This window comes from Pholis gunnellus, assembly GCF_910591455.1.
Source record: "Pholis gunnellus genome assembly, chromosome: 4".
NCBI classification, from domain to species: Eukaryota; Metazoa; Chordata; class Actinopteri; order Perciformes; family Pholidae; genus Pholis; species Pholis gunnellus.
In genome coordinates, this window is record NC_136530.1 from 24,332,489 (window position 1) to 24,346,718 (window position 14,230).

Below are 14,230 nucleotides of genomic sequence, written 5' to 3' on the forward strand. Positions count from 1 at the left end.
TTTCCATTAAAAGCAGGACTACCTGAGCTGTGATACTAATCCACAGCAGCTGTGGCTTTAAATGAAATTATTTAGAAAATGTTAGACTCCAGAAAAACAGTGAAAACAGTGAACTGAAAACTACTGAACCGTTTCACTTTCATGTATAGGTCATTTATGACTGCAGTTCAGATGTGTCTTAATGGGGTCTGGAAGTTAAAACTCCAGTAAATGTTCTCTGGTAAAGAAGTTAAGGCTCTTTATGCGTGAACATAACCGCTGCAGCTTCTCTTAATTGGCTCCTTCCTACCGATGAGTCAGCCTTATCGCTGTGTGTATGAGCCTGACAGGTTTTTGCCCAAATCAGTGCAGAAAAAAAATTATATGAATTTATTCCTATTTTTTTTAACTACAGCACCCCACCGGTTTTTTTTTATCTCGTGCAAACGTGGTTGAACCAGTAGATGTTGCTCATACAAGACATGATGAATGTTGCTGTCACTGTGGGCACGGTTCCGTGTTTTTGGCGGCTACTCATCATGTCAGAACTGATAATGACGAGTCTATTTGGATTCACTATGTGACAACGTCAGGATATACACCAGATGAAAAAGGATAAGTAGCGCGTGTGCATCGTATGTCAGTGTCTGAGGACATGACTTGGCACCTGATCTGACAGCACTGTAAATAACTTGGCTGACATTGAAAAATGACTTGGAACACCTCAGTGAGGAGAGATACAAGTCTGGCAGGGATGGACTGTGTTTTTCTCAGGGTCTGTTTCTAGCTGTCGGTGTCTCTGGACTTAGTTCCATTGTCTTCCACTTGATCAGCCCTGACACATCTAACCCCGCCTCAGACACCGCTGAGAGGAAGCAGAGATGTGAGGGCTTTGCGTTACTCTGATATGGTGCAATGTGGTTAAGTTGCTCCAGAGCAGCACCTCCGTCAGCTGGGCTCCCTCTTTGTGTTGTTGGTTTTGTTCATACATGGTGGAGCTTCTCCCAATGCTAAGTACCGAGGGGAGTTGGAGTATTCACAGTTTAGGTGCTGCAGAGTCCCCGGAGCCCTGGATAAGAGAAACCAAGTATGCATCGTACACCAGGCAGCATCAACCGGCAGGAGCTTGATGTGCTGCACGCTGACTTTTTCTATACTGCTGCTGCAATACTTTGGTGGGTAGTTTTCAGTTACGGTTTACAGCTGCTGAACTAGAGCAGCATTAGCATTCATTTAGCTATTCGGCAATTGTAAGTCCAATACTTGCAGCTTTCGCTGTGTTTCTGTCTCCACTTATTCCTGAGGGGAAATGTCAGGTTCTTTTGCAGCTAAACGCTCCACTATGTTCACCAGCTAGCCGCTAACCATGTCTGTCTGCGGTTTGGTGCTAAGCCGCTAGTGCACTGTGGATTCATCAGAGTTCTCTCACTGGGAACAGCTCCCTGCTGCTGCTGAACCGAAGCAGTGAAGTTTGGGGCCATAAGACTAAAACTATGAAAGCTAAAAAGATCTGCAGAGCTGAGTAATAATTCTCTGTGGGTTGGTAACTATGGGCTGGGATGTTATAATTTGATCCCTTATATATATATATATATATATATATAACATTTCTTTTTCAATCAACACTTGAAATGATGAAGTCACTTGCAGATGACAAGGTAGTACAAAATGTAAACCATACTTTCATTTTTACCTCTTTACTTAAGATTTCATTAAACTTTTACAAAAAAATCACTAAAGCAGTTGGGTAGATAATAACAATAATAACAATAAAACAAAATTTAAATCATACCCTCTCTAAACTAAAGAAGAAATCTGGTTTGAATATATTAGTGCAGCTCTGAGTGAAGAATCAGACTATTTAAAAACAATGAAAAGGCCTCCATAGGGATGTATCATTACCAACTATAAAGTTAAGACAAGTTAATGCCCTCTAGGAGAGTACAACATGAAGATTAAATTGATCTTTTTGTTATGCTCGAATTCATAATGACGCTTCTTTGCATTTACCTTTTAGAAGAGATGTGATCACCAGTGGCTAAAGTAAGAGCTGCTCTAGCGGCATGAACGTTGCTAGGATGCTACATACTGTATTTCACACCCATTTGTTGTCTGATGATGAATAAGCCTCGGCGGTGTTTAAGTTGGAACTCAAAGACGAGTGCATCCAGAAATAGCCTCAGCAGCACTGGTGCACCTCTGTCAGCTGGAGATATTATGTAAATACATCTCCAGTGTTTTCTCTTCTCACTTCTTTTTCCTCACCTCACAGAGACTGAATCTCTCTTTCTTCTGTGCTGTGATGCAAAGGAGGAGCTCGATGCTGCTCTGTTTGAGGCTATACGCACAACGGGAGAAGTTGTTGTTGTGGGTATGTTTAGACTGGCGTTACAGCCAGTTAGGGGGTTAGTTAAAAGTAAAAGTTATTTTGTGTGTACACGGAGGATGTCCTTTGTGTTAAGAGGAACATTCCGGCTACGTCATTGTCTTCTCTGCAGACTAGCGGCAGGTTGATTCAAGCCGGGCGTCTTAACGAACCCGCTGCTGCGCAGTCAGCAGAACTGCTCTGATCTCTCCGCTTGCGTTAATGGACACCTGACACAGAGAGAGCCAAACAGACGCTGCCAGATTCATTAAAGCGGGATGCAAATTGGCCGTTATTAATGTCTCGCAAGGCAATATAATGAATCATTCTCAGTCATTAGCTAATTAAGTCTGGTGTATCCTCACTAGCCTAGAATAACAGGAGCTTCAGCTGCAGATAGTGAGCTTTACTGCGAGTCTTTGTCCTGCGTCCGCTTGTCTCTGTTGTACGTCGATGTGAGGAAGTCATGCCTCCGCTTCGTGCCCACGGACTGTAAACTGCTTGCTATTATTTTGTAATGCATTCATCTGCAACGTTTTGATGATAACTCCCCTCTTCTTCCCAGGCAAATCACAATTGAGGAAGGCGAACAGAGGGCCAAAGAGCTGAGCGTCATGTTCATAGAGACCAGCGCCAAGACGGGTTACAACGTCAAACAGGTGAGTTCGCCTGTCTGATGATTACATCTGTCTTCAATAAAGAATCCCAGGCCCTTCTGGTTGACTCATGCTGTTACAGAAATACCGTCATAGATTATGGAAGTGTTTTTTCTGAAGCATGCATGATTGGTGTAAGTACACTTCTATACCTAAGTGCCTCCCGGATGGCAGAACAGCGTCTGAACCCCCCCGTGGGGACCCGCTCACCAAAACATTGCTCCATATGGCTAGTGGTCAAAACCTCCACAGGGTACCTTTTAAAGGTCTCTTGTTTTTCATATAAATACCTTACTCATAGTAGTATAGCAGTTTTCCCTCCATGCTGCCACTACTAGCATCTGACCAAGGCTGAGTTGTCCATGTATTCATTCATTTTAGTGACATTTAATTAATAAATGTTGAGAGAAATTAGTGGGTTCCAGATACAAAGGGAAACGGGGCCCGGTCCGACAGCAGCGCTTTGTCTCTGAGCAGATGTTTGTGGTCGCAAACAACGACTGTCTGTTGAGTTAATAAGTAGCGAGACGAAGGCGAGCTGCATTGTGTCCGTCAGTGAATGGTGTTGCTGGCAGGCGCCTCTCTCAGACAGAGGAGGCTATTCTTCACCTTACCTCTGACAGCGAAATGCCAGGAAGGAGCAGAGTGGTGCGAAACCTTTAAGACAAAGGTCACAGTGCTGCCTCCGAAGGCCGCGGTGTCAGCGCGATCCACCGAGATGACGTGTCAGCATCAATTCCACTGGAAGATGTGTCAAATCATCACGTAAACATGACTTCTTTTGTTGTGTTTCCCCAAAATTTAGATGATGGATGATTTTGCTTATTTTTTAATTCTTTGCAAAGACTGAATTTTACAATACAAATACCCAAAAGAGCAAAGGAACAGATGCTAAAGCTACAGTTTGGTCCAAATGCGCGCATGCTTGCTTAAAAACAGTGATATAAGCCATTCATGTATATACATGTATTAATGTGAAGCAGGGGCCTTTGATTTGAATGTAGTTATCTGACAAGCACATATGATGATACTTTTATTTGTGCTGCCCTTTTTTCTTTAAGCTGGGATTTATTCAGTTTTATGATTTCTGATTTCTAACAAGTGGATGAAGCTGATCATTTCACAGGACGGTTTCTTGACCATGAGAGGAACCCAAAATTGCAACAGGTTGCAACTGTTTGTGTCAATCGTATAAAAGTGAACATGGACTGAGACTTGACACTCGCTCTGTGTCAGGTTAGCAGTCACAGTATTCAAGACGTTCTTTTATTCTTTTGTAACTTTGTAAATGAGTCAAAAAAAACAAACTAAAGCAAGTTCATATCCAAGTCAAATGAATCATAGTAAATGGCTGCATGGAAATTAGAAAAGAATAGATGGATATTATCTGGATCGCTGCATATTATCTTCAACCTTACATGAAAATAACACGCCCTCATTCTGTGTCTTGTCTTTCCAGCTGTTCCGGCGTGTGGCCGCTGCTCTTCCGGGAATGGAGAGTATGCAAGAAACAAGCAAAGAAGGAAGTATCCTTTGACCCATTTACATTCTACGCTTGAGCTCAGAGGAAACATTTTCTCATTTTAAGTCTTCATGTGATAGCATCAGTGCCCAATTAAATGGGATTCTACCACGGCACTCTTGCGAACTGTTTTAGCGTTGTGGGCTAGGCAGGTTGGCTCATTTAAACCGGCGGCAGGAGCCTCGGTGTCCTGCCGTCCGTCCGTGGTGCTGCTGCAGACTGCTGACTGCCTCATATCTGCTGCTGTCAACTGAGCATGTCACAGCTCCACCTGTGGACGATTCGTCTGTGGGCTGCAGCCTTTTTCACTCTCCTAACACACAACTCTTAACATTTTGTTCTTCAGGAAGTAGCTTTTCACACTGCAAAATCATTTAAATATCACACAGTCATTGAGAGCAGCGTGGATGGTTCTTCAGTCTTGCAGAATGTATTTGTTGTGATTACATTGAAGGAGCGATCGGACTCAAGAGGCGCACGTGTTCACATCTGATGTCAAAGGAGGTAAATACAGCAGCTGAGTCAGATTTCAGCAGTCATTTGAATCAGTGACTAAAGAGAGCAGTCAAGTCCATCTGTAAATATATCAGACGTGGGTAACAATAAAGCAACCTACATTTCACACTCACACAGTCTGCATTTTAAAGAGGCATTTCACACATAATATATCTGCACTTTGATTGGTTTGATTCTCAGAGAAAGCCCTTTAGCTAGTTGGACCGTGTTTGGGTTAGAACCTGCTATAGTTCTGTATTTACTGTAATCTAAGCATTTCAAACTATTTAGATTTAGTTTCTTCTCGGTTTCGTTTGTTGTCTGTTGTCTGACTCGTAGCTCTGCCGTGTCGCTGGAAGGGTCTGTCGTACTGCAGAGCATTTATGCTTTTGTTCGTTTACAGTTTCACTGTGAACTTCACAATAGTTGTGCAGAACAAAATAAGCTTTGATAAGAAAAGTCCTCCATTTTGTGTGCATCGCCCTCCTCAAAGCAGCAAACCATGTCTTTAAATGTCCGCTCCGTAGGACACCGACTCCCATATTGGTCCAATATTAGCTGCTTCCTCCACATGTCAGCAGTAGTAGAATTATAAAATGCAGAATTGAACTGCTCAACAGCTGCTAGTATAGACAACAAGGTCAGCCACGCCTGTAATCCATCATCCATATTGAATTAACCTGGTAGTCGATCGATAATCGAGGCTAATGTTGTTTGTTTTCTTCCGGCGGCGTGACTAATCAGGGAAGGACACATCATGACTGCTAAGACTCAACTCAAGTAACAAACATGGGTTGTCCTGCATCATCGTTTTTCAAAGGTGCCTGTTTCTGCCCGTCCACACTACAACGCAACGCCGTCGTTGCCGTTTTCAAACGTTTCCATTTCAAGGGTTCTAAAACTCCGGAGTAGTTTGGACACTTAAGTGTAAACGTAGCAAAAGATGATGTGGATGTAGCCCGAGGCAAAAGACAAAATCAATCATCTAATGAATAGAACCCAACAACACAGACCAACAGAGATCACAGCACTGTCTCACCAACACAGTTATCACCGAACATAAACAAATGCCCCACTCCTACAGAGTCCACTTAGATATTATATAAAACTGAGTGATATTCATGTTAAATCGCAGTAAAGAAATGATAAAGAAGAAAAGCTACACCCTCCCACACATAAAGAGAAGACGGATCATATCATGCACCACATGCTGTTCCCATGCATGTTAAATCACAAGTGCAGGTCAGTCTATCCGCTCCACCACCACATGGCTCACCATGTATACATATACACCCCCATAGGTCAGGTTTAATATCTGTACAGTTTTCTCCTTTAAATATAAGACAAAAGCAGATATGTTGTTTTACAGTTGTGCAAGCTGGCCATCTGTAGTTTTTAAGATTTTCTAGAAAAAATGAGAAAAGGTCCTCAGACACACTGTGGGGGCTGTGAACAGGAAGAATAATGATGCTATGGAGCCAGTGAGTTAGCTTGTTGCGGGATACAGTTGAGCCTATTGCTGTTTACATTTGGGGAAATTGTCATCATTCTACGTATACTGAATTGTCTATTAGCAGATCAAATTTGAAGTATACCAATAAATTAAATCACTGGAATATTGTGATACTGAAGAGAACTTAACAACAGGACGATTCTCAGGCAATTTCTGGTGTGATAGAACATTTTGTACTTAAACAAAACTGTATTTTGGAAGGTAATTACTGGATTTGTCTAACTTTAATGAAAAGAACGAGGCCTGTGGATTTTATCCCCAATCACTTATAATGAAATCACCTCAGGGAGGGGTCTCTAAATGTCCAGTGTATACAGGAGGAATTATGACAGAAAATAAAACCTGAATGTTCAGCAGCATTTCAAGTCGTCGCTGTTTCTCCTCTGACAGCGCTAGTCCTTCACATCCTCGTCAACGCACAAAGTGAGGTGCCATCTCTATGGTAACTGTGGGTGAATTCTGAAATTGCCTTTTTTGTACTATGTGCATATAGCATTGTCATTACTCGTTCTCTATTAAGCCGTCTTGCCAGCACTGCAGCGTTCATCTGCTCCAACTCGAGCATAAATACATGCTGACCTTGGTGAAGAGAAGGAATGCCGACATTTGTCTCCCCGAGCGTCTCTGATTATCGCCCACTCATCATTTACTGGGAGGCGTCCAGCCTTTGCAAACTGCACGGCCTCGATGATAAACCCGGTCCCCTAACAGCCCTCTGAACTGTGGGGATGGCCCCTTTGCTTTTTTTTTTTGCAGTCTGACATATTTCCTGGCTGTAATGCATCACTCACATCCAGCCAATTACCTTTATCTCGCTTCCGTTTTTCCCCCTTTTTTAATCTCTATCTTTAATGAGGCATAATGGATGTGGGGGAGAGCTGTGTGCGGCGGAGGTATGCTGATGGATGGCAGGTGATGACAGTTCCTCAGCAGCCTCTGCTGTCATTGTCAGTTAATGGAGCAGCTCTTCTGTTGTTATTGCATTGTGAATAGTATTGATTTTACTGGGAGAAGTGCAGAAATGAGCTTGGAGCAGGATACATGTTATAGAGCCTGAATGTGGCTGTTTGAATAAAGCATGGTGCACCGCATATTTACATTCTTCTTCATGTTAAGGCCTTTACACTGGGGGCTTGACGAATAAGCAACACAAAAATGCCAAATAACATATGCTGCATTGAAACTATTCACACTGGCAGCGATGCAAATTTGCAACAGTTGCGATACTTCTTCGACAGTTGAATAGATGTGTGTAGGCAGAGGACTTACTCCCAGTCCTATTGACTCAGAGCAGCTGTCTGAGGTAAACTGTTGTATAGCCTAAGCTACTGTGAGCTATTTTATTGAGTTTCTTTTCAGTGAAACGCTCTGAGGGAATTTAAGTTAACTCTTGGAAACACAGTGTATACGTCTAGGGCTTTTATTGTGAAAGGTAGGAACGGACGGAGTAAAGTTTGTCGTCTTGGTTAGGACTACGGCGCCTCCGTGTTGTTGTCATGGATGTATAAAGAGAACCAGATACAAGCGGTTGGAGTCTGGATAAAAGTACCGGGATATTCCACATTATAAGGCCCGTAGAGCGTGCACACAAGCGTTTCCTTTAACCCCTCCTCCACATGAACAGAGAAAGGGAAAAAACTCTGGATTCAACCTCATGATTTAAATAAGGGATTTTCAAGTGTTCGTGCTAGGAAGTTGATTTACTTTAAAGAAGTTATCCGATGAGTTTCAGATGTCTCTTTCCCAACGTAAGGCTCTGGGGTAAAGGTATTTTAGGCCCACTGGCATCGCTGTGTCATATTTGCTTCGAAGCTTGACGCTCTTGTGTCGAGGCCTGGTTGTTGTACACTAACATGTGTGTCTGTTCTGCATAACGTGATTGGTCGATACCTTTATCACGTTGCGAAAGCTCAGAGAAATTGACCTCATTCTGGAAATAATGGAAGTTGCGAATTAATCAGACGAAAAGAAAAAATAACACCCCTGGTGTGTAAAGGCCATTAAGTAACGATTCATGGACCGTAAAATACAGAAAGCAAACACAAGTAACCAAAAGTGTGATTTAATGGAACACTTAGATACAAGAAAAGTTCACATTTTCTCACCCGAGCTCCACTTGTGATTTTTTGCCTTTTTTAAACAGGTCCTAGATTGAGTCTTCTTCCTAGGAAGTAATTACAGTGCACTCTGTGTTCCCTTAAATTGCCAGTTTGGGTCCGGCTGATTCATGGTGGATGTCGGGGCCTGTGGGGCACAGTCTTCTGCTCTCTGTCTGAGAACAATTTCCTGAAGGGTCACCCGGGTATCATCACCACTGTGGGGCCGCAGGGAGCGTGAAGAGGCTGCTTGACCCAGATCAGGTGCTGGGGTCATCCACGTTAATGAGAGAGAGCCAGAGAACAAAATGAGTCCCGCCAGGCGCATGGCCATCAGAAGAAAGGCAGCAACTCTGTGATTTAGTGAACAGATTTAGTTTGGAAGGAGTTTGTATCATTCAGGGTTGTTTTTACAGCCACAACAGAGGATGTTGTCCTATATTGAGACATCATCCAAACATGCCCCAAATAATTGTGTAGTCAGGTGAACAGTCGCTTTAAGAATAGCAATCAAGCCCTCTCCCCACAGCGAGCGGACTCTCCAGTGTTCCATCTTTGGCTTTCTCGTCTAGTTGATGTTTTTCAAAGATATGATTTTAAAAGCTGCTCCGATCAATATTTGTATTTAAACAGTTGACCAAATGGCCGTGAGTTATGTGAAATGGATCACTCGTAGTAGTAGAACCCCACCGGGAATTAGCACCAAATTCCGCACTTCCTCTCAGCGCTACAGTGCGTGGTCGCATCTTGCAGCTCGTTATTTTTGATTTTATGGTCCAAGACTTGTTTTGGCTCAGCCCTCTCATCATCAGCGTGTTTTTGAGAGAAGAAGCTCTCATGAACCTTCCCAGCACTAAAAGCTGACAAGCAACCTGGTGAACATAGTCGAGCACCGGTTATTGAGGTTTTCTCTGGCTGCCATTTGGAGCAGACAATGTTCGGCAGATGTTTATTGCAGCTGCAAGCCGCCCATCTATTGTTTAAAAGCTGTTACAAGCTATTAACTTCCTGAACAACTTGTGCACACAGCGACAATATGAAGCATATGCTACTACTAGAAATGGGACTCATTACTCACTGTTCAGGAGATGCTGTATACTGTACCTGCACACAAACGCACACTGGTATCAGAGGACTGCTCTATTTAGTCTACTCATTTGGTTTGGTAATGATGAGGCCTCCAGATTTCCAGATAGGAGCCAATCCGAATAGGAGTGCTCAGGTACACGTTTGCATTTAAAGACTGTCCTTCAAATGTCAGCACGCCGTGATGAAATGCTTCCTTAACATATGAGAACACACACATCAACCCGCTGCATTTAACAGCACCCAGTGGGACTGTTTCACACTCCCTGGCATACAATATGTAGGCCACAGTGTTCGTGGGCCCCGCTCCTTATACATGCATACATTTTACAGTGAAAAGTGAATAATAAAGGTGCCCGTGCTGCCACGCTCACCAGCTGTAGGATAATGGAAGCATGATACACTTCTTGTCTCCTGTAAAACAGAGCCGGTCTTTCCCTTGTTCTTACTGCAGAATGTGGAGAAATACAACTGGAAATATAACCTTTTCTGAATTGTGTAAAACAACAACAGCTGCAGTCGTCTTGACTTACAGCAACTCATTAACACACAATAGTTCATCAGCTTTAATTGCAGCACAGCAGTGCCAACGCCATCCATTCTCATTATTACTAACACCAGAAAAGAGGATTTCCTGTTTAGCTGAAGGACAAGCGCTGTAATGAATCGATCCCGGATTATTGTTTTTTTTACATTTCTTTAGTAAATTTGTATTTATTGTTGTTTTCTTTGGTTAGAATTGTTGCTGCCTTAAATAGATTCATGGGGAACTAGCCCCATCTAGTGGTAGTAAAGTGGTACTCCAGTCCTCCATTAAGTCCTCAGCTCTCTGAATGTAACGTGATTGAATGATCACGTCGGCTTTTCCTCTCTGAAAATATTCACACCAGCTAATTGATCTGTTCAAGTGCATGTGGCTGATCCAATGCCACATGTTTCCACAGCTTCCTTAACGTTGTTCTCCAGTGATCGACATCAAGTTGGACAAACCGCAGGAGCCCCAGACTACTGAAGGCGGCTGTTCCTGTTAATACTCGGCACCGTCGTGGAACAGAAATCAAAACATCATTCACGCCACATGCTTGTTATGTTGCTTCCTTTTGGTTAACCTGCAGTTGACTTTGCACGTTGAGAATCTGGCCTCCTCACCTGACTATTGGTCATCGGTTGGAACTAGCAATATGTGAATTTGGTTCTAAAAAGTAGTGTAGCCTACTTTGTTAATGAAACTGCCAAAAAAAAATCTTACAACTTGCAAAAAACAACAACAGAGAGACCGAGAAAAAGACAAAGATGTGTAAAAGAAGAACCCCAAGTTACAGATGTGGATACAATTTTTTTTAAGTAGAAAAGGAAGTTTCCCCAGTTTCTTTTTTGTATTTTTGTATATTCAGGTAAATCTCTCTGGAAAGGTTGTTTTTTAAAAAGATGCAAACAACTCAGCTCTGTATTTGAGGGCTTGATAAGAACGGATGGTTTTAGACGCATTTTTATGGATCCCACTCTTGTTATAGGCAAAAATAAAGGTCCGCCCCACATTATGAGCCAAATGTTTGTCACGTGAAGCCCTTATCTATCCCCTGACACAGCCATTTATACCAACACGTAACCATCTCAAGGCACACTACCGACACAGAACCACTAAAGGGTTCTATATGATATTCAGAGCATTAATAAAGCAGCAAACGACTATTATCTACAGTATGTAGAGATATAGTGAAGTAATGTCTACCTGAGCAGAGAATGGAGTCACTCTCCCGCTGTGTGTTAAAATATGTGATTCTATGTGCTTAGTTTACATAGTCGGGTTGTGCTTGTGCTCCAGCTGATAACTCCATCCCGACCAACAGCATCATAGCAGAAGCGTAGTATCCCCCCCCCCCCCCCCCAGGTGGTTGCTTATGGTTGTACTGTTCGTGCTATTAGCACCGTTAGCTGCCATCCTCCGGCCCAGCCGTCGCCATGTTGAGAGCCGTGTGAAGGCAATAGAAATGCTCTGAAGAAGCAAATTGCGCCCCTTTGCAGTGTCCCTCAATGAGACCTTATTTTGGAAAAAATGATGTACAATGGTGAAATACTTTTTTGATCCCGTTTCAATTGTGCGATGAATTACACTTATGATGTTTGTCAATTTAAAAGATCATTTTACACATCAAAAAAGCCGTAGCTTGTTGTAGTAGCATTTAGATTTGTGTAAAAGCGCTCAGTAAACTACATCTCTGTTCTCCCACAACGTACGTCACTGGCACCAACACGGCCATTACTTTGACTTGCTAGCTAGCTAGCTAACTTGGCTATATACTCGCCTCGATGTAACGTTATCTTACTTCATGTGTTTTTATCCAGCAACTCTTTTTTAACGGCCGGGAAGAGAAAGAACGAGCGAGACCCGTCGTTGGTGTGAGTACATCCTGGTATGAAACACACCGGCGTGTAGCTTCAGCGAGAGACGTCGCTAACGCAACTTTTGGGTGTGTCGTCTTTCTAATTCCATATTTTCAAAGTCTTGTACCTCTCGACTTTAATGATGTTTTTTAAACTGACAAACATCACGTGTGCAATTCATGGCACAAGTCAAACGGGATTAAAAATAATGATTTTTCTCTCGTTGAGTACCGTACGTATTGTTCCTAAACAAGCTCCCATGGTGGTCCACCAAAACGTCACCTCTCGATAGAGAACCTTTAAGTCTAAACAGCCTCAGGTTTGAAGAGCCAATCACAGCGCTCCTGCCAATAAGTGTGGGATCCATACGTTTGCGTTCTGGTCGTTGAACAGGAAGCTCTTGAGTATCTAATGCATGCCTGGTTTTTGAGCATAGGTACTGTCTACCAGTGTACACAAGTTTGAATATGTAAATGTAACATTACACCAGTGACTTACTGCACTCTGATAATGACTGTCTTTTTGTTTATGAAAACTGTCCAACTGGATTTGTATACTTGACTTCAGAATATCTCCTTGTTGTGCGCGCGTGTGTGTGTGTGTGTGTGTGTAAATGTGTGCTTTCCGTATAGGCAACGTTAGAATGCAGTCACGTGGAGGGCCACTGCCAATCTGTCACATCCTCGCCACATTACGGCATCACGTAGGTCACCATTTCTGTGCGGTATGTCATAGAACCCCCCCCCCACACACACACACACACACACTCCCACAGCTAAATGACGTCTGCCGTTGCATTGTGTGATGTCTTGGTGGTTGTGATTACTGTAGTCTGCACATGCGCTGTACGTGAGCGATGGAGAATCAAAGCCCTCGCCTGGTGTCGCAGAGCAACATGAACACAAAGTCCCCCCGTGTGCTGGTCTGTAGACTTCAATGCTGGTTCTGGGATCAACACAGACCGCTAACATTTTAAAACAGTTCCAGTTCTGACAGAAGACCACTTTGCACTCGTAGACCTTTTCAGGTTTAATGTGAAGTTCTGAAAAGCTTCATTGTCGATGTACAGTCACTGAATTAAAGACCTGTCTGGTTGTCTCGTGACGTGTCCCCCCCTGAGGTGAGGCTTTCTTTGCTGCTTGTGTTTAAACTGACTACTGACGTTGGCATTATGCAATGTTGTTTCATTATTCTATTTTTTTTAAAGCCAGGTATCATAACATACACTGGTGGGTGAAGTCAGCCATTGTTGTGAACACTACTTTGATTTGACTCGTCTCTGAAGTGAAATCTTAATGCACTTTTTGAAGAATATGTTTTAGTATTAGAGTGACAATGTAAGTCTTAGAAAACATGGTATGAAAAAGAAATATATCTTTATCTCCAGAACACGGTCCTGTGTCTTAGAGTTAGACTCAAACGTTTATGGATTGTCACACGTGTCCAAAAAGGGGAGCACTCTTGTGAAAACTAGTGAGCCTTTCTAACACACGTAATGAGCCAAATAATAACACTAAGAGACGGAGTTGGATGGAACCTCAAAAGGAGCAATTGGCTGGAGAGCACTCTCGTGTGGGTTTGGGAGGGACAAAGACAGGTTGCATTTCAAGTTATAATCCCTCGAACTGAACCAATAAGTAATAACCTATCGACCCCTCTGTGTTGCTGCCTATTTATTATCAACAAACAGGAATGTACTGCTCTCATTACCAACCACACAGCCTTGTAAGGAGAGCACTTTTTGAGAAATGACTCGATGGGTATTTATTTTTAAATGAGGACAAATGATTAATCAGTTGCTGTAGACGTTTCCTTTGTATTTGTTCCCCTTACGTATTAAAGTAGAATCCCTTTTAGAGGCCCATTTTAGCGTTCCCTTGAAACGGACCAACAAATGTCTTGGTGTGTCGTGGGGTGGGGGGGGGGGGGTATGGGGGTGAGCACTTGAGGATGGAGGCCGTGGCCGTTCCCTTGGGAGGTGTATGTTCTGTCACAGCTCTGTGCAGCGGACCTGATCAGTCCAGAGCTGGCTCTCCATTCACGCTGTACAGAGATCTAGCATGTCTCTCCAAATGATTAATAAAGATGTCTTATTACCAAAGTCGTGCACAATTCTTTTTTTCCTGAACCTTT

The 14,230-nt window shown here is 42.9% G+C and overlaps 1 protein-coding gene across 1 annotated transcript in view; it reads left to right on the forward strand.

Annotated features, from left to right (window-relative positions):
- Positions 1 to 13,995, forward strand: part of rab6ba (RAB6B, member RAS oncogene family a) — a 45,444-nt gene extending 31,449 nt beyond the window's left edge. The window contains exons 6-8 of the mRNA XM_079158286.1: positions 2,910 to 3,003; positions 4,460 to 4,526; positions 10,679 to 13,995. Coding sequence (XP_079014412.1) covers positions 2,910 to 3,003; positions 4,460 to 4,526; positions 10,679 to 10,743 — 226 coding nt within the window. The 3' untranslated portion in view covers positions 10,744 to 13,995. The remainder of the gene's footprint in view (positions 1 to 2,909; positions 3,004 to 4,459; positions 4,527 to 10,678) is intronic.
- The last annotated feature ends 235 nt before the right edge of the window (positions 13,996 to 14,230 follow it).